The 26,802-nt window shown below is 42.1% G+C and overlaps 2 protein-coding genes across 5 annotated transcripts in view; one reads left to right on the top strand and one right to left on the bottom strand.

Moving 5' to 3' along the window:
- CEP85L (centrosomal protein 85L) overlaps positions 1–26,802 on the top strand; it is a 259,428-nt gene that overhangs the window by 165,882 nt on the left and 66,744 nt on the right. The window lies entirely within an intron of this gene.
- PLN (phospholamban) lies at positions 1,539–17,355 on the bottom strand. 2 transcript variants are annotated; one of them, XR_012801135.1, is made up of 2 exons: positions 17,053–17,355; positions 1,539–4,320 (listed from the first exon to the last, which is right to left on the bottom strand). XR_012801135.1 is itself a non-coding variant. In XM_075597742.1 (2 exons), exon 2 carries the CDS (start codon positions 11,309–11,311, stop codon positions 11,153–11,155), a length of 159 nt encoding a protein of 52 aa, XP_075453857.1. In that variant the 5' UTR covers positions 11,312–11,438; positions 17,053–17,277; the 3' UTR covers positions 10,688–11,152. The 2 variants fall into 2 exon arrangements, 1 of the variants encoding a protein (XP_075453857.1); XM_075597742.1 differs by lacking the exon at positions 1,539–4,320 and adding an exon at positions 10,688–11,438 and having other exon boundaries at positions 17,053–17,277.

Below are 26,802 nucleotides of genomic sequence, written 5' to 3'. Positions count from 1 at the left end.
TTAATGATACAGTCCCACCCTAGGACACAATACATTAGTGGGAGTAATATGTGTGATGGGTTAAATAACCGTGTTTTGTAACATTGTATGTAAACACATATGAGAATAAATTGTTTAAATGTCACGATCTGTAGGATTTTACAGTGTCCTGTGAAAATACAAACATCCATTTTTCACACACACAAAATCACCAAGTGAGATTAATTATTTTTAAGGAAACCAATGGGAAATTGTAAAACGTATACATTTTGTAACCTGCTACGCAGTACTGCTTTGTTTTACATTACTTCTGTCTTTTTAATGAATTGAGCTTGTGAACCATGTCGATTGTGAAATCTGCATTTTTTTTTTTTGCATATGAATAATTTCAACAACAAAAGACAGGGGTGCCCAATGTTACATCCAATTGACAATATATATATATATATATATATATATATATATATATATATATATATATATATATATATATATATATATATATAATAAAGTTTAACTACTTCAATTATAATAATTACTTGGTTATTTAGTTAAACCCTTTGGCCAAAGCGTCGTATGCCTGCATACCAAACGTCAAGGTATAACCAAAAATGCAGGTCCTACACTACACTGTGAACCCTTCCCTTTAACTCTGTATGAGGGGAAAGAACCATAGTAGATCCTGTTCTTACAGCAAAGTGAAAAGACCTCCCAAGTTAAAAAGGGGAGGAGTGAGCTCTGGGGGGAGGTGCCACCTACCTCCATACAACTGTATATATTTATTTAACACTTGCATGGTTTTTCTACCTTTTAATAAAAACAAACAAAACAATTGATTTCCACATTTTACATTTTTTATTTACAAAATCAAAAGCTAGTAATAATATAACTCTAACATATTTGTGCTTCTAATAAATACAGACCCTATGAGTATTAAACGAGCCTGCGGGGTAATTGTATTTCTTGTGCGTGGATCACTGTTTGGGTTCTTGACACAGTACAAATACTCTTGCATTCTTCTCCCTAAATCAGTGTTCCATGGACTACTGGAACTGCACCGTGAGGTCGCAGGGGGGTCCCATGAACACAATTGATACTGACTATTTTAATTTTCCCTATATTTATTTTTGTGCTACAGGTTTTAATTTTGGAACTCAAGATGGGATGTTACAATGCCATATATACAGTGGCCTTTAACCTAATGCGGCTGCCACCGCGGGAATTTTAAAACAGCGGTGGCGCGCGGCTTCTTTTCGGGCCGGTTTCCCGCGCCTCGGGCGCTTTCAATGATGAGCGCCATTAGCGCTTATCTGTCGAAGCGGCCACCGCGCGGGAAAGCTTGCCACGACAGTATGTCTTGATTTAAAAAAATATTCATGTGCCATACAACAGCAGTGCTATTTTAGGCACGTAAGTTGCAGGCTTCCCTGGCAGAGAGGGTTCGGCTGGGGAAAGAGTGCGGCAAAGGTCTGGCGCGAACGCGGCTCCACGTTTCTGGAGACCCGAGTGGGGCATTTCGTAGCTCTCCACCTGGACGCAGCAGATACGCTACAATCATCTTCTTTCTTTTTTTTTTTTTTGTCTCGCCTTGAAAGGTGACACTATGCTCATTTGCATGCCATTTCCCAGAATCCCTTGCTGCAGTGGAAGCACTGTATGTTATGAGATAATGGTGAAAAGCCGGGTTGCAGACCTGGCTGAGACATGTGAATGCGCTCACGGGTGATATTTTTTTATTACTCGAGTTACAGCATGTGGTAAACTTGTTGCCATAAACAAAGTGTGACTAGGCTGCACCTGAGCAGAAATATACCGTTTGTAAGTGAAGTACTTTTCTATGCAGTAACTCACTTTTCTAACTATTACTCACTTGCTGTATAGAATAATACAAAGCTGCTAAAAATGTACAGAAACCTAAAAAAAAAAAAACTTTCCAGATGTCAAAACTCTAAACAAGTGGTCACCAGGCATTACTGCCGTGTACATTAAATCCGACACAGCTTTTAAACCTAACTCCAGTGAGACTGGAATTGTTGAAAAGATTCTGACACAATAAACAAAGTGTGCGCTAACGCTAACCCGATTACATTAATCACCACAGTGCAGCCCCACTATGCAAGCTGGAATTCATGGAAGGAGGGTAAAAGGGGAGGAGAAACGGCTCTGTCTTTAGAGCAACAGCGCCGCTTACTAGCTCTGAATACGTCAGGATTGACATCGTTTTGGGCTTTCACCTAGATCTGCAACTAGTGGGATTTTTCTAAGCACAGTGCTGGTTTCAACCCTTTTGCACATGAAGTAGAATTTCACTGGTTAAAGATAGCGGTGCTTGACTCTAGCCCTCAAGCCCACCCCTGCCCTCCCCCAACAGGTCAGGTTTTCAGGATCCCAGCTTCAGCACAAGTGGCTCAATCGGAGGCTCAGTCTTTGACTGAGCCACCTGTGCAGAAGCTGGGACTGAGCGAGCCACCTGTGCTGTAGCTGGGATATCCTGAAAACCTGCCCTGTTGGGGAGGGCTTGAGGACGGGAGTTGAGCTCTCCGGGTGTAGTACGCTGTTTAGTTCTAAACCATGGTTTGGAGTGATTAACTATCTATTTGCATCACGGGTAAGATGACATGATGTATAATAAATGTGAACTCAAATATCATATGGACAGCCCAACCCCCCCTCCCCCTCCAAAAAAACTCAAGGTTATATTTATTTACAGGTGCTAATGCATTTGTAGAACATAAGGCTGCAAAATAAGTTTCATTATGCCCTGCGCTCTATTGTGTTATATTGACCCCATTGTGCCGACTGGTGCTGTTTTTTTGCTGCAATTCCTGAGCAATGGGAACCTCACCAACATTGCTTTTGCTTGCTGCCATTTTGAAATGAGTGTTATTTTGCTTTTTATTTGAGGATAGTCACAGACTGGAGCAAGCTGATCTCCCCTCTAACCTTGACTGAATGTAGAAATGTCTGGGAATGAGGCTTGTAGTCTGAATGTAGAATGTATTATAATATAGCATAACCCCCCTGCACATTCCTAAAAGGGACAGCCTGCTCCTCTAAGGGATCCTACTCTTCAGTTTTTGCTGAACAGTACAATGGTTTTACATTTCTCTATACAATTAAGCAGCTTTCAGTTAGTGTCAACGTGCTCAACATTAATAGAGCTGAAGCTGCAAAACAAGATACAGCAAAGTGCTTGAAGACGTCGGTTTAACTGTAGAGATTACAGTCTGTGCTGTGAAGGGGCGCTCCTTGTGTGCATGGATGGGGCAGAGCTAGTGTATGTCCTCAAATCCTTATTTGCCCACAATCGCCTTCATCTTGAGTAATGATCTAATTAACATGTTGTGATAATGTTTGTATAAGAATAGCCCCCAGCATTGCATGCGCCCTGCAAACCTAGGTTGTCACCTTAAGAGCGTATTGTTGATGTTGTAAAGTTTTACTAACCAGTTTTAGTGTTCTATCGGTTCGTTTCAACTTTTTGCTTCATTACAGTAGTTCCTACGTACAGTTGAAAAGAGCTCTTGTTGCTGTTTATATGACATGCATACTGTAGCTTTACCCCTCTCGGTGACAGAGGTTTGCATCATATTCCAAAGCAATGTGTTGCATGCCCCCTTAGATATTAAGGCCCGCATTAATGAAGTGATGCTATTCCGTAAGAGGACTTCCAATACCAGAATACACCTTACAACCCATTGAACTGGATGGGCTGGAAGTTTTTTTATGCAATAGCACCACTTAGTTAATGTGGCCAGAAGTGGCTTTCCCAGTGCAGTTAGTTCTGAGGAAACTTCAGACAAGACATGCATCTGTTACGCACATCACTTTCCCAAGACCTCTAATATGCTTTCCATTTTGAGTCCTAACTTATGATCAATTGATTGCATAGTCAAATCGATATTTCTTGTATAATTGATTGATTTTCTTGGAAACATCTGAAATTGTGCATAGTAATCATGGAAGATGGACAAAAAAAAAAATCAAGTTGTCCTCAAGTGGTGTCCACTTATCCTGCTATTTGTGTCCCAAGTAGGTTACATGTTGGGTGGGTGTCTTGGGTCACCATTACTATTCAGTTGGACTATGTATAACGTCGGTGTGCTGTGTCATCACACAAAAGGACATCTGGGTAGGATCTCACAGAAGCTTCACAAGAATGAACATAAGCAACAGAACCATCACAATTAGCACAAAATTGAGAAGAAGGTTCAAGCCTCTATTGTTGGCGAGATCCATTGTGTCCCACGCTCTTCCTTTTGGTCCTTGACGATTTGTGCAGTCTGCTTTTGTGCTCGGTGCTTGTTTTCCCACTTTCTAGTTGCGCACTATTTCTTGCACCTGTGGGGAAAATATATATATATATAAATATATATGCACTTAAAATTGTAAAATGAAAAGTGTACAAGCGAATTTTCCTTTCTCAATACTATACATTTTAGCTTTGCAAAACTGGTGGCAGGGCAAGACTTTGCCACAGTGAAAAAGACTTTTGTGCTTGTTCCTGTAGAGGTGTACATTTGTGAGCGTACTATTACATAGCCACACTTGTGCAGTGCACATTCAATTTTCAACCCTGCTCTCGTCCGCTAGGATTTAAAGGCCACATTGTCCACGTTTTAAAGCTGCAGACCCAGCAATATTGTACATGTGTTTTTGTTTTTTTGTTTTTAAATAAATCCGTTCTGTACTATGAGAAAATACTTGCAGCCTTTTTTTTTTTAACCACTGAATGACATTTTTTTTATGTATTATGTAACAAGCATTTTTTGTTTCTATAGCAACCATTTACAAAGTCACATCCCCTTCCTCTTCTGAAACAGGCTCTGGCACACCCTTTTTGAGCCCTGCCCTCTCTCTAGCAATGCACCAATTGTATCTAGTGACTGCCTGGTCACATGATCTTCCCCACAGAACTTTGCATCTTCGGCCCTCTTCTGCTGGATCGATCAGCAATTTAGCTAATTACTGATCATGCTGTGGATTGTATTGATGCACATATTAAAGGGGGGAAAATGAAATTAAAAAAAAACTGGCAGTTTGGTCTGCTGCTTTAACACTTTCCCATCTACATTAAACTTTTTCATAATCTAAATTAGGAATAAAACCTACATTATGCAAATGACGGTTTGAAATTCTAACCCTGGTAATTTAATTGTCACCTAATACACAGCACAAATGTCAATAGTGGCTAATTGGGGCATCATTCCTAATCACTTACAGCAGTCATTCTAAAAGTGCGACGTTCCCAGCAGTTCTGTGTATAGTAAATCATGGAGTGAAGAGACCCACTGTCGGTTTTACCACCAACATTTCTCCAGAACGGGAAAACTAAAATACAAGCGTCCTTTAGAAACGAGGGAAAACCTCGGAAAGCATTTAAATGGAAATTGTTCCTTGCGTGGGGCTGACATTTTTCACCTCACAATTTAGTTAGGCACATAAACAGCGAGGAAAAATCTGGCCTCGTTTACCTACTTCCACCTTCTTCTCTAAATAGATATTTTTTATTGGCATGCCATAGTTTCCCTCTCTTTGTGGAAGAGTAAAGATGATGTGAGGCCTGTCTGCGATGTGGAAAGACCACCACCACTTCTTGGCGTGACTACAAAGCGTACCAAAGAAGCCGCGTACGCGATGGTTTTACGGCTTTTTCTGCTTTTTGAATGGCTTCTTAAGTGAGTTACCATGGCAGCGAGACAATATTATGAGGTGGTGAACTTTTAAACTGGGAACATTTTCATGCTCTTTAATGCAAGGGATAACCAAACTTAGCATAATAAGGCCATAATGGCCTGAAGTGTCAGGTGACGTGTAAACAATAGGGCTTTAGTCTGATAAATGTGTAAAGTTGGCTGAGCCATGAAATGTCGCAGCTTTTTAATGGATTCCTCTTTTTTAGAGTGTTTAAAAAAATGTATAACTTTGTCAAACTAAACTATAATCTTAAAGGGATATATCCAGTTGTTCGGAAGTCAGGAATATTGTCTGCAGTTATACGCATGAAGCCTGTCCTTCCATCAAGCGTTTTAGATACCAAACAATGCGCTTTAGACCAGCTTTAGCATTTTCCACTCGTCTCTGGCAAACGTGTTTCTTTTTTTGTTTTTTTCTAGCTATAGTCATATGTTAAGCTAATTGGATGGGGGGGGTAGATTTCTCCCCGTTATGCAGCTATATATGTCACTTTGTGATGCTACAACTTCAATACGTATCTAGTTATGAGACGCAGGGCTTCATATGTGCTTTCTGGAGATGTGGCCATGTTGCATGTGACAAGATGCCAGTCTGGTTATGTCAAGGGTGCATGGCCAGTGGTGAGCCACAGAAGAAGGTGGACTTAAGAGAGAAATGGGTATCCCGATCTATAACCAAATTTGTCAGTGGTTCCCATTCTAGTAGTACAAACCAGTATTTGTAAGTAACATGCAGAGGTGTGTGTGTTTATATAGGTAATCTTTGTAAATGCAGTCATACCTGCCACAGAATGCCCCCTTTTTCCCCTCTGAAAAATTATTCTACCCTTTTCCCCCTTTTCACTAGTGTCAGAGATCCCCTGCTGCTGTAAGGTAGGGCCTTTATTTTTAACAGCTTCCAAGTATTTGTGCTGGATTTATGGCTTAAAGCATTTTCAAAACAGATGTATAGCACCAGTGCCTCTGATATGGCTGAAGTAATAAAGCTAGAGGTCTATAACAAAGTCTCCGTTGATTTAGGTTCATTTTATTTATTATACATAATTTAGCAACATTGACGGTCTATTAATTGTCCATCCATGCTACAATAATAGCAATGGTATAATCTGTATGGCATGAGTAGAACAGATTTACTGTGCGTTTACTTTAGTTATATACGGTAAGGCCCCGCTTCACAGCGCTCCGCTTTATGGCGTTCTGCTCATACAGCGTTTCCCAATGTATACCCATATTCATTAGGTTCGGCGCTCGTTCCGTTTTTCTGGAGATTTTTCGGCATGACGCGCTCAGCAGCTGAGTATCCGGCTGTCACTAAGCAACAGTTTTAGTGCGTGCGCAACTCCCTGTCAGATGCCATTTGTCAGCGAAGCAGTCGGTTTACAGCTCTGTATCTCTGTTTTCAAAGGTACAATACAGTACAGTAGGGCCCCGCTTTACGGTGATTTCCGCTTTACGGCGGCGGCGGCCTGGATCGGAACCCGCCGTATGAGCGGGGCCCTCCTGTATGCAGTTTTTTGTACATCTCTGCTTATATGTAGTCGGTGATGTTGGAGGCAATCCAAGCAGCTTGAACAAAATCTTTTTTTTGTTTTAGTGTATGCAGCCTTTGATTACCTTTATTGAAAACTAATTACCTAAGCTTCAGATCGGTTCTCCCATGATCAGCAGTGATCCTGTTTGCCAGGGTTCACTAAATGGCTGCTTTTCAGTCTCAAATCAATCCTTCAGTCAGTGTAACTCAGCAGCTACAATGTATCCCTAAAGTATATTACTGAGGTAATATTATCTATTGTTGCAGTTTGCAGCTCATACTGTTGGGAACATTGGCAACAAATGATCACAAACAGAAAAGCGGTATAAATATCTTGCATTGCTGGGGAAGTGTGCTAAAGCCTGCTATAGAAATCCAAGGATGCTCTCAGTATATCAAAACGCATGGATTTTAAAATAAAAAAAAGGTAGTAAGTACTATCTAAAACTACAGAACTGATTTATTTAAAAAAAAAAACAAATAAAAAAAACACTTCGGATATTGCTCCTTTAAGTATACTGTACACCTTTTTCAAGTTGAAAGCCTTTTATTTAATTACGATCATCAAGAGAGACAAAATAACATCACTGTTCTAATCATATTGTTTTACTTTACTCTGATTGTGTGGCTAGGAGAGGGCTTCCAAAGTCATGGGAAAAGGCCGCAGTCAATTGCATGTTGGGAATAAAACAGCCCTTTGGGGCAGTTGAGTAAATACTGTAATAGTATTAACCTGTTAAAACATTTTTTTAATGTAATTTAATTATCAGAATGATACAGCCAACACAGCACAGATCCAACCATGTAGAATTGTTACTTTGCATCGTCTTTTGTAAAGTTTAAATAAACATTGTGAAATTAACAAAATAATTGTCTGTAAAACGTAATAACGGTGAAATGTATCTCATGTTACAAGGGTGACACTGGGTTATATGGGCAGTAAGCAGTGCTAAGCCACAGGACACATTAAGGCTTATTCACTTGTATGTGTAAAGAAAGTGGTTTGTTGCACCAGTGTAAAAGGCACATTAGCTCTCTTAATTAGTAGTAATATGTAAATTGCCATTGTGGCGTTTAGCAGCTGCTGCTCAGGACTTTTTTTTAAGGTAGATACATTCTATATACTCTTCGTAGCATTCAGGTGTCCGCAAACTGGGGGGCGGGAGATTTTGCTGGGGTGGCGCGGGCGGTTGCAGAGACCCCGCGCTCCTCCCTAAGGCTGCGCTTATAGTGCTGGCGACGGAGACGCAACATCGTGGCAAAACATGCACTGCCGCCGTCGCGTGCGCTTATAGTAAGCGCGACGCGACGGAGTAACAGATTGTTCGCGATCGTGAAAGCCATCTCTATTTGATTTTCCAGCGACTGTCACCTGACAGTCGTGTCGCCGTCGCCAGCACTATAAGCGTAGCCGTAGGCATTTAAATGAAATGCCGGGGGATCGCATGAGGCCTCTGCAACTCTATACTTACCCAGATTGAAACACTCTGTGACGTGTCGCCATGGCAACGCGGCGTCAAATGACGCCATGGGGTCATGTAACGTGAAGTCACACGTGTCAAATGGTGCTGTGGGTCACGTGACGTCACATGACACCGCGGCGTCATTTGACTCAGCTCTCAGGTAGGGAGGGGGCGCACGAGCATCGAGGCAGGGAAGACAGGGGGCGCAGCAGCAAAAGTTTGCGCTCCCCTGATGTTGATGACTCTTTTGGTAGTTGGATATGTCTAAGCAGACTTTTTATACCCTGCAGCATTCTACATTGCAGTCATGCTTCTTTTCAATGAAGGTTTTAGTTTCATGTGTTTCTGACCATTTCATTTAATGTCCAGACCATCATGAATTTCGTGTGCAGCCGTTTACCCCGAGAGGTAACTGACCTAAAGTAACATTAATAAACTATAGTCCATGTACTGTGAAGCCGTCTTCTCCTTGCAAATGAATGGAATAGAAAAATAGTCTAGACGCACACCTATAACATAAAAGGTCAACTCGGACCATTTATTTGGGGAAACAAGACCAAGTGCACAACGTTTCGGTACAAACCAGCCCGTAGGGTGCAAATGTACCTGAAGAAGGGTCTGTGTGCGCGCCGAAGCGTTGTGCACTGTCTCGTTTCACCCATAAATGGTGTGAGTTGACCTTTATATTTATATGTGCGCGTCTAACCCAGGAGTGGCAACTCCAATCGTCAAGGGCCACCAACAGGTCGGGCTTTAAAGATAGCCCTGCTTCAGCACAGATGGTACAGTCTTTGACTGAGCCACAGATTGGGCCACCTGTGCTGAAGCAGGGATATCCTGGAAACCTGACCTGTTGGTGGCTCTTGCCCACCCTTGATCTAACCTAGTCCTGTTTCTATTTGAATGAATGCTGGTGTCAGTTTTGAGGGGATCCTGCCGCAGAGGACAGGCTGCAGCACCAAGAGGCTATTACATGCTACTCTCACACACAGGCAAGTGAATCTTTTTTGTAAATGAATGCACCGTAAATCTTCCTGAGCAAGGGGAAGACGGCTTCACAGCATATTGGTTTTTAGAGTTCCAATTATCACCAAACGGGAATAATGTAACGTAGGTCACCAAACCCCGGTGATTAAAAGGGATGGCTGTTTCTGTTTTTGCACGTTTGCTTTTGTGATAAAGTTCTTCTCTTCTGGAGCATTTAATAACCAGACTTACTGCTGGAAGGGATTTAACATCCATGTCCTGTATTAAGTATGTAGTGAGTGACTTGGAAATGCCTGCTGCAGTTTGATGTTTCTCTGCATATTCTGGATTCCTGGAGCATTGCATCTGGATCGCTCCTTACTCTTACCCGTGTAGAAAACAGAGCACAGACCTAAAGCATGAATTAGTCGGACCAGCCACTGTTCTACTGATGTGTGGCTACACGGGGGAATGCTGCATATTGTCGTCCTCATGCCACTCTAGACCCCAAGCCTGGCATTAGATCTGCCTTATGTAATACATAATTTCTGGTGCATTTTAAAAACCCAGGCTTGCAATTGCTGTAGTAGTCTAGAAAAGTGTCGTTTATAAAAGTGCCTCGGGAATGATCGAAGAGCTCTAGAGTATGCACTGTCTTCATGTTATCGGACAGCGGTTGCCTTTCATTATACCAGCATTGAAGTTTGTCCTAGATATTGTTTGCTCGCGAATGTTAAACATCTCACAAAGCCTTATTTTTCATAGTTCAGACGATTGCAGTTATTCTCAGCCTGGGCATTGCAGCATTCAGCTTTGCTGCACAAAAATGTCCAAAAAGAGAATAAATAAATAACACAGAAAAACGTGAGTTCGGAATAAATAGCAACCAAAAGAACTCTTAAAATGCGAATACAAATAACTCTAAAACTATTAAAACATAGCGTGAGGTGCATTGTTACGGTTTCACTGTGTCAAAAAGGTTTGAGGATCAGGAAGTGTTATGCGGTGTATTTAAATACCAGTGCAAAGTGATTTGAATCTAGCCAAGTTGATTAGTGGTGAGGTTGTTATGCTTTTATTTTCTTACACTGTGGTAATGAACACTTCTGCATCGACAAAGTAACACGTGAACAATTTCACAGAGCCATGCATATTTCCAGAGAAGCGGCAGCGTCTGAAACACGCATCCTATCTGAACATTTTTGGCTTTCCGAAAACATAAACCATGTTACAATTGGCGTGATAACTGTACAATTTGTGCCATGTCTATTTGCAAATATCTAACTGATGAGCTTATGGAATCAAGTAAAAGCATTTTACATCTGTAAGAGAAGCATCTTAACAAACAGATCAGAAATACACAGCGTGCAAAGCTAAGAAACTACCAATTCTGCAAACCCATCGATAGTATGTCACTTCTTTACAATGGCGAGAATACGGCTGAGCCCTTCCGTCGGGGGAGGTTGTAACGTCTTTTTGTGCTGTATGTAAGGGATGTGCGGTGGTCGCGGATACCCTCAGAGAAGCATCACAAGGATACAGATGAGCAGCAGGCATATGAGAATCAGAGAGAAATTGACAAAGAGCTCCTGCAGGTTTCGACGGGTTTGTGGGTTCACCTCAATGTTTGAGGCTCTCCTCATGGCAGAGCGGGTCATGTGCTGGACCTTCTCCATGGCTATAGAAGGACAGGGGGTGTAGGTGACGGATAATAGAAGTGCAGACAGAGACAGTGGTTTCCGTGCGCGGAATGACAAAGGGGCCTTAATCTTCTCCCTGATTTTTAGAGATCCTGTGTTGGAGCTGGGTAGGCAGGAGAGTGAATGGTTAGAGAAATAATAGTGAACGTGAATCATGCAAATGAATACAAGCCTCTTTATAAAAGAGCAGTGCCAATTTGCTTACAGTAAAATGAATAAACACTGGAATCAGTAGGGGAGGAAAGTGACACTTCCTATGCCAGGTTCAGATAACACAGTAACATCACACAAAGCAATAGCTAGAAGTCAAACCCCTCCCACATTACAATTTAACTTGTTTAAAAAAAAACAAACACAAATGTACAAAATGGATCGTAAAATAAGTGTCTACATTTAAGTCAGCCAGATGTATTCTTAAATATGTCGATGTATTCTTATTATTCTTATTCTTAGATGTATTCTTAAAACTGGTTTGTTCTTGGGAGATACTGTAAGCCACGTTGTGAATCAAATGACATGTTAAAGAAATATTATAAAATCAAAAAAGTTATTGAAAAGAAAGCTATTGGAGACCTTCACATCCGGGAGTTTATTAAGCTGTACTATTATACTATACAGAGCTTTCAAACCTCAAAGGTCTCTTCATGTGTTCCTCATTTTTGGGGGAGATGAATATAAGGACATGAATATGTAGGACTTTGCATTTAACAATTATACCTAATTCATCGAAACTCTTTACAGTTTGGGATCTGCATTATAACTTTCCATTAATGACTCGGGCGTGTAAGCAAATGGTGTAATGCTACAGTGTCCCTGTAACTGTCAGATGTGGCTTTTTTTTTTTGGATCCTTGTAAAATGGGTTAGGCTCAAATACTGCATAACGCAACCTGTTTTTCTCAAATGAGATGTCTGTGCTTGGTCCAAAATGCAAGCTTTAGCAGACAGCGCACATGTATCCCTGGTTATATGGGAGGCAGAACGTGAGTTTGAGATTGTCTCCGTATACTCACAGCTGTAGGGATCCAGTGCTCACTTGCCTATCCATGGGTCATTTAAGTAGTGGCGTCGGGGTACAATGGAGCAGATTTGTGGCTTTCTTCTCCACTGGATGCTATGTAATGACTCCACACTAATTGCTTTTATTTATCAATGCCAAATGTCAGCGCTGCACTTTTACATGAACCAAATTAATTGACACTTGAAGGCTGCATTAAGGTCTTCATGTAGATGTTTGTCCAGATAGAGGTGTATCATTACAGGGCATACATCTTGGCGTTTTTGTTGCTTGGGCACTCTACGTTGCCTTGAAAGCGATTTTGTAATAGGCTTCATTTTGTAGCCCATATTAGGCTAAGAAAACACATGCCATCAGTCTGGGCACTGGAGCATTCCAGATTCTGCCTTGCTTTCAACGGATTTCATAGGGAGAGACATAAACCAGAGGTGTGTAGTTCACTGGTTATATGTTAGCAGCTGTCTGCTCTATACATCAGCAGACCGTTTATCAAATAGTTCAGAATTAACACAGTTTCTAGTGTTGTGCTGGGCTTATGGCCATAACTTGGATGACTGTGGTGGTACTGTTGGATGTACAAGAATGTCAGTGTAAGAAAGTACTGGGTTCAGTTTCCACGGTGGGGATTTTAGGTTTATTAAAGTCCTGTTTGCTCCCTCCCACCCTTTCCCCAAAAACTGCTTTGTATTTATGGAAAGTAAATAAAAAAAAAAAAAAAAAAAAGAGGAAAATCTCGAATCTTTACTTTATTGCCCCTGTTTTACATGGTGGAGATTTTGGTCCAGACTGCCCCTGTCTCTCATATCTCAGACGAACAGTCTGTAACTGTATAGTAGAATATATGATATGTTAAGATTAGCTTCCTTTCTCCACCTGCAAGTTTACAGACGGCCACGCCAGCCGTTTCCACCAGTGACGTGGCTGCATATAAGATTCTGAAGTAAGAAGATTTCTAATTTTCTTAAAAACAGTACATACTGTATTTAGATGTGTAAATAATATAGTTGTACTCAGCACTTCTTGGTGCTGCATGTTTTGACCACCAGATTTTTAACCTACTGTACAGTATCCATTTGTGAATGGTAATCACTCCGATACAACATAGCAGTGTTTTCTGTTCGGAAGTTCTATGTGTGACGGAATTATTTGACGCTTGCCCAGCTTGTCACATTAACTGTTCCCATTTTAATTTACTGCAGTACAGGCATACCCCGCATTAACGTATGCAATGGGACCGGAGCATGTATGTAAAGCGAAAATGTACTTAAAGTGAAGCACCACCGTTTCCCCACTTATCGATGTATGTACTGTACAGCAATCGTTATATACGTGCATAACTGACGTAAATAACACATGTGTAACAGGCTCTATAGTCTCCCCGCTTGCGCACAGCTGCGGTACAGGTAGGGAGTCAGTATTGCTGTTCAGGACGTGCTGACAGGCACATGCGCGAGCTGCTGTTTTCCTATTGAGCGATATGTACTTACTCGCGAGTGTACTTAAAGCGAGTGTCCTTAAACCGGGGTATGCCTGTATGTGATTTTGTATTTGCACATTGTGTCCATAGAGCCAGGACACTAACCAGAGACACTGTCTTAATAATGCCTGGATTTACATTGCATGCGTTCGCTCTGTCTCCACTAAGCCTCATTGGTTACAATAAAGATGGTTGTGGATTTGGGAAAGGTCACGATTGGAAAAAGAGCGTGCACGGTTTAAAAATAAAAACCTGCGTGCTTTGTTGTGCTGGATGACACGTCCACATTGAGCCCTGATCTATTATCGGCTTATACCCCACCTGACTTCTGATGTTGTTCCTGGTAAACAATGGGATTATTACAGTAGTATCCAAGAATCCTACAGCAGTTTTGAATCTGCAGTCCTAGACTTCCACAGTCCGCAAATAGATCAAATATATTTATCTATTCAAAGCATATTCAGAACTGTATTAATGAGGTATTCACTGATGTGCACTCCTGAGTTTTACTTAATGGATGTAATGGAAGCATTTATTCCCTATAATTCTCACTATTTTTGTATTATGGCTGTAAAGCGCTAGGTAGATGGATAGCACTATACAGATAAAGATATATACGTGTGTGTGTGTGTGTGTTTGGTTTGTGCAGATCAAGACTGATCTGTGCTGTGTATAGTTTTTGTGTTTAATTTGCCTTTGCTTGTCTGGGTGCAGCATGGTCAGTTCTGTGACTCTCTCCCCAGAATGTTTTCTGTTCAAACATGTCAGGACCATCTTGTGTCATTTACGATTCCAGTGGGAAATCTGCCTCATGTTGTAAGATTACTTTGTTGCAAGTGACAATTTAAGCACGGGATCAATAAGGTTCTAGACAAAGCAAACCGCATAGCTTAGTCGAAATGTGATTTGGAAGTATGAAAGTAGTCTGGAAAAAGAGTCCAAATGAAATACACCACAGATCAAGTGATGAGGCTGATGCACCCGGTGAAGGAAGGTATATGTGGGGCATTATGGGGTGTTTCAGTATCCACACTTGGTCGCTTTAATAGTTTGCTGCTTTAATGTGTTTTTGTCTTATGCTATGTGTATTAGCAGCATACTGTGCATTTTGCACCCGGCCTGTACCGAAGCATGGGTGAGAGCCACACTAAACCAAAAATTAGTATTTTAATGTGTTTTACAAACCTCAACAAGTTTAGTTGTGGGTATAGGCTTGGTGTACACTGATCCAGAAGCATTTACACTGCTTGTTGACTGACTAAATTACATGTCCATATTCAATGGCATCAAAGCTGAAAGATTGCGTGAGGTAGACTTACTGTATCATACAGATGTAGCAGGACTTACGATTGGATTGCCGAGGCCGACCGCGGTACCGCCACGATAACAGGCCGGGCGTATTAATGCTGCAGTGGGTCCGATCTGGAAGCACGGATCCCCCTGCAGCGTGATCACGGCAGACGCTGTTAACAGCGGATGGTTGCTTTTTCGGCCACGGCGCCGAGGACAGCAAGTCTTGCTACATCTATAGGCAGCACCAAGGCCCAGATTTACTTCATAGTACTAAGCCGTGCATAGCTTATGTCCCATTCAGCTGAAGGATGCCCTAAAGTTTTACATGTGGACGTGTCCTGCAGCAACACAAACATTGCATTGTGGTGAATGAATCCATTCTTTTAACCAGATTGCCTGAATATAGCCCTATGCAAGCAAGCGGCCGGCGGGCATTATTATTTCTGTTAATAATTTGAATAGTGTTGTTTTTCATTGTTGCGAGTAAGACCTGTCTCATGGATAAATAGCAAGCCATCACTTGTCTGATATTGTATTTTGGTGTCTCCTACTTTCTCAGCGACGCTAACACAGAGCAGTTGTCTTCAGCAAAACTATTATTATTGCAACAAGTAGGGCGAGTGTGTGTGTAAGAGACCTCAGTGTATTAAGAGGGTTCTAAATTCTGCCTGTCAGATGTGCTCCTTTATTCTCCTATCCTTTAACAAGGTGCACCAGGATTATTACACACACTGTTTCAGGCGCTCTTCTGTATGTTGGCATCTATTTTTCATACATGGTACAGTTATACCTAACGGGTAAGGACACCTCTCTGTCCTTTTTTCAGATGATTAAGATAAAGGGGTCTACGGTCTCACTTTGCTTTACAATGCATTACAATCTGCGGGAGAAGCCTGCACATTAGCACCGGTTTTTCCTGGCCCGTGCAGGTAACCTGTACCCAGTGTTTGGTATTTCCAAGCTGTCTGGCTATGAAACGGCCGTTTCGCGAATGGCCAGGTTATGACAAATGCAATTCTCTGTTCATATAAGTTAATCAAAATCTTATTTAATTCAACAACTTCTAAAAGCATGTCATGAAAGGTGTCTGATCGAGGTTAGCGCGTCTCCTCCCGTGTATAAACATCTAGTTATTAAATTAGATTTGAATGAATTTCTGCAGCAGAGATTGATGTTTTTGTAATAACCATAGATCAGACTTTTGTGAAGCTAGATACAGGGACGGGCAACTGTGTCCTCAAGGGCCACCAGCAGGTCAGGTTTCAGGATATCCCTGCTTCAGCACGTGGCTCTGTCTTTGTTCTGAGCCACTGATTGAGCCACCTGTGCTGAAGCAGGGATATCCTGAAATCCTGACCTGTCGGTGGCCCTCGAGGACTGGAGTTGTCTGTATAAAGTAAAGATTTTCACACACAAGCAGAAAAAGACTTTCACTTCTGGACTGGCCTTTCCTTGTTCTCTAATGGCTAAGGAAACGGAATAACATTTAGAGACCTTTGCCACAGACTGCAGTCATTATTGCCGCATTAAGTAGCAATTTTGATCAATTACTTCCATATCTGTGACTCGGCGAATAATATTTTAACGTCCTTTTCCCTTTTTCTGCAGAAAACATAACTGCCCGAGGATTGTTTGCTGTGCAATAAATGATTGGAATGAAAAACTGAAATTGGCCACCAAATTAAAAGCAAGAAAATATTATTTTCACGCGCCTATATTTAACTAACTTTTTTTGGCCTGGCTAAATGGGGTTTATTCTTATGCTTTATAATAATTCCTGTGATGTTTTAGCGCATAAAGCATTAGGCAGCTTGTAACCAAATATTGCCTAAATCGCCCTGTCCTTTATGGTCTTTCACGTGTAAGAACACAGCCTTCTCCTTTGTAGAAAAAGAGGATTGGATTAAAATGTCTAGTACAGATCACTTACCTGTAACGGCTGCTGGTTATGTATAGTGCTGCTGACTTATAGTTCAATGTCCCCACAGGCTACAGGAAAGTCTTCATCACTCTCTGCCTGAAGTTGTGTGGCAGCGCTTGGGAGTCTGTCACAGAGTTTATGGGAACAGTTGTAGTGTGAAGTGTGGAGGGTAGAGTGGAAGTAGAGGGGTGGTTGCAAAAAACATCACTTTGAGAGGCTGGGCTCCTGACATCACACAGGAGTTATACAGATGGGATTGGCTGCAGTGTGGTTGTTAAAAACAGTAACCCTTCGCAGAAAGCCCCTGATCCAGAGTCAGATGATGGTCATTAACCCCTTCAATGCTGAATTAGCCTGCAACTACTCTCCACTGATGTCATTGTGTACTTGCAGCTTTCCTGTAAACTATTGGGTATTCTTGGCTTTCGCTGCAGTAAAGTACATGCATCCGTTCACTAAGGTGGTGGAACATCATCATCATTGACAATTCACATGAATCCCTTTGCATGTGGATCTTTTTCTCTGGCAATCTACTATTGATCAATGATCAAGGTTTATAGCGGGATGACATGTTTGTTTATGCTTTCATGAACGCTTGCGGACGACTTCCTCTCTTTTGAGTTTGCTCTTCCCTCTTACTGTACATTTTATATTTACGATTGCATGATGAACCAATATTATGACACTGACAAAGGAGTGTCCGTCTGTCTGCACGTATGGTTTTATTCCGTTTTCCGGCATGTTGCATTGGGCTTTACTGCTGGCTTTTTAATGCTAATTATGGTGGAAAGTGACATGATATATTTACATTCTGATCCCACACAATTTTATGGTTTGTCTCTAGTCCTGCATTTTCCCAAAGTAAGCATCTTAACCCCATCATTGTCTCAGGAGCTCCAGAGGTTCATTTAATATAAGATTTGAGAAGTCTAGGAAACAACTGGTGTTTTCTCTTCCACCACTTTTAGGCAACGCTTTTTAATATCTCTTCACCTTAACCTTTTTTCTCAAACCACATTGAAGGATATTGTATCAAAAGGAATCAGACGAACATATCTTCCAAAACAGAGAAGGCCGCTTCACAGCACATGGAGTGGGGACCACAGTGATAGTCCAGCCAGAAGTGAATCCGTTGGCGACACTCTTCACCGAAACAGACGCCTTTCAGGCATTGTAAAAAAAGTTTCATGCTCCTCCCCTGCTAGCAAGTGGTTAATAACTAATACAGTTGCTCAGTAGATGATGGATGTTTTCTGGACTGTGGCCACCGTTTACAACCTTCTTAGTAAAAATGCATATGTGGTTTTGCACACTGGGATTTGCGTTGGAAAGCCTTTGTGAGAAGAGGAATGGCTTCATGTAGGTTTCATGGTAATGTTGTCCTCCGAATGTAATGTCAGCTGAAGGTTGTCTTTTCATACCTTTCCTAAAAAGGGAAATTCATTAATGCCAGTGCATTCAAGAAAAAATAAGTCTGCTTATTCCTAGCCTGTTGTCCTGCTCGGTTAGAGAGACATGTGGAAGAGTGCTTCAGACATGTAGCAGTCTAGAGTGTTTATCGCGGATGGATTGTGGCTCGCCAGACCCCTTTGCAGCTATGAAGACGCACAATCCAAATCGTAATTCTGCATTCTTCACAATAACTATTATAATGTAAGGGAATAATACATTCACGGGAACAACTAAAGTAGATAGAATTATTTTTCATTTACTTTGTATGTTGTGCTGCTCTTTTAGGATTTTGATTTCTATTATTCTCCTTGTGACCTTTGGCAAGTCTCCCTGTGCGTTGGTCACCACAACTTGAGCTCTTTTGGTCAGGGACTGATTTGGCCTGAAAAATTGTCTATACAGTATAGTGCTAGATACATGGTCAGCAATATAAAAGAGAGACTATATTTTATGTTTTCAAATATTGTATTCTGTCGTGCTAAATATAGGGTGACCATAGTTTTTACCGGGGCAAATTTCAGGCATGCGTGAACAGCGAGCGCCCATCAGGCATTCACGAACAGCACAAGCGCATGCGTATGTGCCGCTGGCAACTAGCTGCCCATGCATGCGCAATGGGCGCTTGCCAGCTGCTCGTGCGCACGAGAATATGTCAAGCACCGACAGAAACAGTGACACACCCCCCCCCCCTAAAAAAAAATGGGACCCGGGGCGAAGTTCAAAAAAAATGGGTCTGTCCCAGCTAAACCGGGACATCTGGTCACCCTAGCTATATAGATGAAAAAAATCTAGTGTAAATATGTATTTTTGTGTGTATGTATATATGTGTACAACATTTTTAGGGAAATACTCACTAATCTGCAACAGATCCTGGGTTTTGTACAGTATAGAGTATAAGCAGGATTTCAAAGTGAATAAAACACAATTGACCACATTAAAGTTGTACAAGAAGTAATTTGTCCAAAGTAAGGAATACGATCTACCACTCCATTTAGTAAGCATGTGATTCTGTATAAACCTCAGCCATTTTAAATGCATTGAAAGGCAACATTTTGAAGTTTACAATGATATTATAGGGTAAATGTACAAGTGCCATTTATACGATTTTGACTACATAAAGGTACAAGCAAGATAAGGATTGGATTAGCAAGGGTGTGTGACAGGTGGACACCAAATCGCCAAAACATTTCATAGCAACACTTGAAGAATTGTTCAAGACATTACATTGGGAAGAAAATGGAAACAAAATGATGGGTGAATACTTGAGTCTCTTATGAATTGCAGACAGCATAGTTCGTTTGCCACAAATCCAGCAACAAATCGGAGAACTTGCTAAAGCAAGAAAGAAGGCAGCCCTCCATATGAATCTCCGCAAGACCAAAGTGATGTTCAGTAAATGTGTCCACTCTAAAAAGATTAAAATAAATGGAATACAACCAGAAGCAGTAGGAAACTATGTTTACCTTAGCCAGAAAGCATCAATGGATTGGAACCTTTCAAATTAAATTAGGGGAATGAAGATGGGATGGTGCACATTATGGACGAAATAAGACAATCTTTCAAGGGAACCTTCAACTGTGACTTGAGTAATGTTTGACCAGTGTATTCTGCCTATGCACATGTATGGCTATGATTATGGAGAGGCTGGAAAGCGCCCATTGCGCATGCGCGGGTAGCATGTTGCCAGCAGCACGTGTGCATGTGCTGTTCGCGCATGCGTGATGGTCGCTTGCCATTCGTGATGGACGCTTGCCATTCTCTTGCCATTTGCGCAAGCGTGATGGTCGCTTGCCATTCGTGCATTTGTGACGGGCGCTTGCCATTCGCGCAAACCCGAAATTTGTCCCGGTAAAACTTACTCGAAGAGACCGGAAAAAGAATAAATAGTTTTGAAGTAAACAAAAATCTGTGACATCGCATGGATGAAGAAATAAAAAAATGACACTGGGCCTGACAACGCACGACGAAATGTCCATCCGTAGACCAGGGATTTCAAAAGACCAAGACCGCGACCAAAAGCATGAAGATGAAATTGGGAGCAACGTGGAGAAGAGAGGTTTGCAACTACAGTACCTGGAATATTGTTAGTGGGGCCTTCATGCAGCAGTAGATTGACATGGGATTAGATTGATAATCTATACAGACATACCCCGGTTTAAGGACACTCGCATGTAAATACATATCGCCCAATAGGCAAACGGCAGCTCCCACATGCGCCTGTCAGCACGTCCTGAACAGCAATGCCAGCTCCCTACCTGTACTGAAGCTGTGCGCAAGCGGGGAGACTGTAGAGCCTGTTACAAATGCGTTATTTACATCAGTTATGCACGTATATGACGATTGCAGTACAGTACATGCATCGATAAGTGGAAAAAAGGTAGTGCTTCATTTTAAGTACATTTTCTCTTTACATACATGCTCCGGTCCCATTGCGTACGTTAATGCGGTGTATGCCTGTATCTCCATTTAGGAGAATGCATACTGCACTTAGCAATCTATATTGTTTTGCAATGTAGTGAAGGCCCCCGCAGTTCGAGGTTAGTATATATGTAAACACGAGAAGCGCATTCCAAAAAAGAAACGACCACTGCCGATTTGCAGTAATATTGTTCTAGTGTGGTAGCACTTTCACTTGGGGCTTCTACTTCATCTTTCACTTAGTACATTAAACTTAGAGAGTGATGGTGGTGTTACTGGCTGTCTCCACCCAAACGCTCTTGCATTGAAAAAAAAAAAAACGTGATAGTTTACATATAATGTGTCGCCTCTACATACTGTATGCTATCATTAGGTTTAACTTATTTGGTCTTTGGAGTAATGGCATGACACTGAATATTTTGAGAGCTGTCAGTCTGCACCTTTTTGTGTGTGTTTCAAGGATAAGGAATTTAGGTAGATGAAGGACTTCTCTGCAAGGTCAGAGAATGAGTGACATTGATATATGTGTGGAAGGGGCTTATCTTTGTTTTTCTCTCCATGTCTATTAGACATTTAACAGCCGCGAGTTTGCTTTAGTGTTGAATAAATACCATACTTTCCCCGAGACCTTTAATAAGTGTATAGATGAGGCTGTGTTCATGAAAGCCTTCCTTCAGCTCGGGGGACTGGTTTGAAGATTTAGTTTTGTTTTCCTGCGTCCTAATGGGATTACCACACAATCTTTTATATCCTGCTCAGTGTATTTATGATTTTAACAAGAGACCAGAATTCAGCTAATCGTATTGAGTAATCCCCTTAAATTGCATATTCTTTCCTCTGACCTTCCTATGGCACATTACAAGGTAGGCCGCCAAATTAGGCTGCTATTTAGATTTAGCTTTATAGGTAGAGTATATAACTTGAACAGTGTACATTTGAAATAAGTTATGGTGGGTCTCCACATATAGCGTACAGCAAGAACATGACTTGTGAGCGCATTCACATATCTCAGACAGGTCTGCAACCCTGTTTTTCACCACTATTGCCTAGCATACATTGTTTCCACTGCAGCAAGGGATTCTGGGAAATGGCATGCAAATGAGCACACTGTCACCTTTTACTTCCAATCCATTTTGATATGGACAGTGTACATAGAATTGAATACTGCATATTGGAGCTTTATGAAGAATAATAATTTACATGCCCCAAAATCTGCCCTTTAATGCCTGAGGGACAGGGAGGTCAAATGCCATGGTGGAAAGGAGAGGCATCTGGGTATTAAGCCAGGCTTGCACATGTCATCATTACATTTTGGATTTAGCGCTACTGTTAATGACTTTCTGATGCCCTATGTATTTCTAAGATGCACTACATGAAAGCTTAGTTTTGCTGTGTTTAATACTCATAAAAATCATACTTCAACAAATGTAAAATTACCATTTTTTGCTTTCCACTTGATTGTTTTCAATTTAAAAAAAATAAAATAAAAAAAAATATAGATATATATATTGGAACTCTTGTACATCACTGTTTTCTACTTGCTGATTGCATGCACGTAATTAAGACCTTCCTCAGAGAATGCCACTAGTATGTGGAACTTTAGCAAGTACAGTTGCAAGGTACCAGCCCCAGAGCTGCTTAACATGAGCCGTAAATATTGGGCAACATCACTAAAAGTAGCAATGCAAATGCAGTTAGTAGATCCAAAAATCCAAACGAGCAATATTCCCGTCTTTTTTGTTGTTGTTGTTGTTGTTGTTGCGTACTTTAGTTGGAATTGTGTTTTGTTTTTTATTTATTTTTTTGCCCAGCTACGAGGACCCATCAGTTCCCAAGAACATTTACTGGTGTATTCACCGGTACTGGAACTCCTGGGGAAACAAGATGGCCACCAAATCTTCCGGGACCCGTGGGCCAATAGGACGTTGCCACATCATTTGTTGGGGCTTTCTATTAGTCGTTACCAGTGGCCATGCTGGATTTTCCACAAAGCGCAGTGGCACGGAAAACAGTCATCTTGTGAACCGACCGAGTCCCCGTAGCAGAAGATATCGTGTCTCGGCTCCAAGGGACCCTCTGGTTCCAATTTTGTCAAAAATAAATTCACATTTTGCTGAGATTTCTGCTTTTAAACATTGTTTGGGAATCTAACTCCTGCAAATAAAGTTCCTACATACTGCGGGATCCGATTGTATACTCTTTGGGGCTTACTACATTTTTAGTATGGATAAAGGGCTGTGAGTAACTGCTGCTTACATGCCCTTAAAAGGAGATTATTTGGTCTCCTCCCAAAATATTCAGAGTTCACGTCCAAGGCTTGTTTCTATTCATTTAGCCAGCAATCCAGTTGTAAAATGAAAACACTTCACCAGAAGATCATTTTCAAATACATTTCCACACGGCAAATCTGTTTGATGACATATTTCTGGCACATCTGGTCCATCTTTCGCTTGTTTTTCTTGTTCCCATTATCATACAAAGGAATGAAAAAGTTCTAGACTGGAGCTGAAATAAATATTAGGGGGGGGAGGGTGGAGATTACCACTGACCGCAACCGTTTAGTGGAGGGGGGGGGCGGCGAACTCCAGACTAAGGGCCAGCAACAGGTCAGGTTTTCTGGATATCCCTGCTTCAGCACAGGTACCTCAATTGGGTGGCTCAGTCAGAATGAACTGACTCAGAACGACTGAGCCACTGATTGAACCACCTGTGCTGAAGCGGCAATATCCTGAAAACCTCACCTGTTGGTGGCCCTTGAGGACTGGAGTCGACCACCCCTGGATTAGTGAGTTGACACTGGATCGGGGTGTGATACCCCTTATTGGAGCTTGGTGAATCCCAGCCATTGGGTTCCTGCCAGAGCAAAGCCCCCTCAATAATTTCTACCCAAGAAATCCCCGTGTTAGTTTTGTATTGCACTAATCATTTTAGCTCCTTCAGTAAAAAAAAAAAGGGCCATGTAACAAATTTTATAGCAATTTCTAATATTTTTGAGAGAAAAAAAACATTGACATAATATTATGTATAAATGAGAATGTTTGGTCCCTTACACGGACTAATACGATTTCAAAGGCCTGCAATGGACCTGATACCTGATTACTACAGGATGGTATGGCAATTGTTTTGATGACACATTGAAGACTGATTTATGTGTAACCAAGCGTTATGTTTTGTTTTTAAATATTGATTAAAGGTAGGGTTGCCATGTGTCCAGTATTGAACGGGACTGTCCTGTATTTGGACACTGTTCAGTAAAAAATGAGAGGTAATACTGGACATGTACAGTATGTGTCTGGTATTACCTCTCTGGATATAGTGACCTGACCAGCTTGGGGGGGGGGGGGGGCTGCAGGATTTCCCTGTGGAGGGAGAGAGATCAGGGCTACTCCTATGGGGCTGGGCAGCTTACTCCATCCTGAGTGGCTGCATTACCAGCAGCCAATCAGGAGGAGGTGTCAGGAGCCTGAGGGTGGGCCAAGGAGAGGAGGAAACAGCATGGAGAGGTGTGTGTGTGTGTCTCAAGCGTGTTGCAAATTCACCATTGTGTCCCGTATTTTTGGAGAAGCCATCTGGCAACCCTAATTAAGGGACGTCTCTTTAAAAACTCCTTTTTTTTTTGTTGTATTTTCTTCCTCTTGATCCAGAATTGTGGAAGGCCAAAAAGATCGTTATTTAGCACCTCAATACATCTATTTTTCATTTCTAATGATGTGCCTTTAAGTCTAGATTTCTTGTTCCTGCGCAAACATTTCCCCGTGCGCACCTCTGTCTGCTCTCCTCTGCGCCTCGCACCTCCCCCGCTCTTGACCCCGGCATCAAATGACACGCGGGGTCATGTGACCCTGCGGCGTCATTTGACGACGGGTTACCAGGACGATGCGCCACTGGAAGGTAAGTATGTTATAGAGGTCTTGCGCGGTCCTCCGGCATTTAATTTAAATGCCAGGGAGGAGAGTGCGGGACCTCTAACTGTTGCGCCCCACCCCCCACACCCCCCGAAAATCTAGCGCCCCCAGTTTGCGCACCGCTGCTGTATATTCCTTATGTATGCTGTGACCCTGTGACCATGTGGCTTCCCTATACTTTTGACCCTTTTTTACTTGTCGTTTTTTTATCCTGTAGGTTGTTGATCATATTATTATTTTTTTATGAGTTGGCCCCGGGTTTTGCTCGTCGTGCAGTTTTTGGCTCCCAGGCGTATGGTACCTAGCGAGTTGTGCTAAACACTTTCAGGGAAAGATTAGCAGTGCCGTGTGACATGCTATGAGTGACAGACAAGGCCAGAGACAAACTAAGGAGAGATAACCAACTTTACACACAGCCAAGGTCATGGCTGTTTTAAAATGTGACATGCAGCCGCGCTGGTCTATCGCTCCCTGCGGCTGCTTATCCCACGGGCACGGCCAGGACAAGGGTTTTGTAGTGCTGTACATTTTCCTGAAACCTTATATAAATTACACATGTAGAGAGACCCCTCGCTCCTCCATTCCCCCCTCACTCTTCTCTCCCCTTCTTTCTCTCTCTCCCCCCTTCTTTCTCTCTCCCCCCTTCTTTCTCTCTCCCCCTTCTTTCTCTCTCTCCCCTTCTTTCTCTCTCCCCCCTTCTTTTTCTCTCTCTCCCCTTCTTTCTCTCTCCCCCTTCTTTCTCTCTCCCCCTTCTTTCTCTCTCCCCTTCTTTCTCTCTCCCCCTTCTTTATCTCTCCCCTTCTTTCTCTCTCTCCCCTTCTTTCTCTCTCTCCCCTTCTTTCTCTCTGCCCTCTCCTCTTTCTCTCTTCCCCAATCTGTCTTCTTCTCCCCCCATCTCTTATTAACCCTTTCCCTCCCACCTCTTATTAACCCTTTCACTACCAGAGAGGCAGCACACCATTGCATGGAAATGTGATGCAAATCCCTTCTGTACCTTTGTTTCCAAACCCTTTCCATGTTGTGCACTTTTTTTCGCCTGCAACCGCTTCCATCAGCCTAAAATCATCAGCCTTATTCATTCACCCCTCATCCCATCTAGCTCACCCATTTAAAAAAATCTACCCATTAAAAAAAAATACCTTTAATTTCTAAAATGTTAAGTACAGAAAACATATTTTTCATCAATTCTTAAGAATTTTTTTTTTGATGATGCATTTTTGTATGAATTGTCAATCTTTTAAATATGTTTTTTAGAAATTAACTGTGTTTTAAAGTGGAGGGAGCATCTAAGGATGAGAGAGATGGGATGAGAGGGGTGTTAGGAAGATGTGAGTGATGCGATGAGGGGGATATTAGGGCGATGGGAGCAGTACAGGTGAGAGTGATGGGATGAGGGTATGTTAGGGCGATGGGAGCAGTACAGGTGAGAGTGATGGGATGAGGGTATGTTAGGGAGATGGGAGCAGTACAGGTGAGAGTGATGGGATGAGGGTATGTTAGGGAGGTGGGAGCAGTACAGGTGAGAGTGATGGGATGAGGGTATGTTAGGGAGATGGGAGCAGTACAGGTGAGAGTTATGGGATGAGGGTATGTTAGGGAGATGGGAGCAGTGTAGGTGAGAGTGATGGGATGAGGGTATGTTAGGGAGATGGGAGCAGTGTAGGTGAGAGTGATGGGATGAGGGTATGTTAGGGAGATGGGAGCAGTGTAGGTGAGAGTGATGGGATGAGGGTATGTTAGGGAGATGGGAGCAGTGTAGGTGAGAGTGATGGGATGAGGGTATGTTAGGGCGATGGGAGCAGTACAGGTGAGAGTGATGGGATGAGGGTATGTTAGGGAGATAGGAGCAGTGTAGGTGAGAGTGATGGGATGAGGGTATGTTAGGGAGATGGGAGCAGCACAGGTGAGAGTGATGGGATGAGGGTATGTTAGGGCGATGGGAGCAGTACAGGTGAGAATGATGGGATGAGGGTATGTTAGGGAG

The sequence above is a fragment of the Ascaphus truei genome, chromosome 4 (genome assembly GCF_040206685.1).
Source record: "Ascaphus truei isolate aAscTru1 chromosome 4, aAscTru1.hap1, whole genome shotgun sequence".
In the NCBI taxonomy this organism is placed as follows: Eukaryota; Metazoa; Chordata; class Amphibia; order Anura; family Ascaphidae; genus Ascaphus; species Ascaphus truei.
Note: the sequence above shows the minus strand (reverse complement) of the source record. Positions and strands in the feature narration are given on the sequence as shown.

Bases quoted from the DNA above. Each gene is read 5' to 3' on its own strand.
- PLN (XM_075597742.1), bottom strand. From the start codon at position 11,311: ATGGAGAAGGTCCAGCACATGACCCGCTCTGCCATGAGGAGAGCCTCA.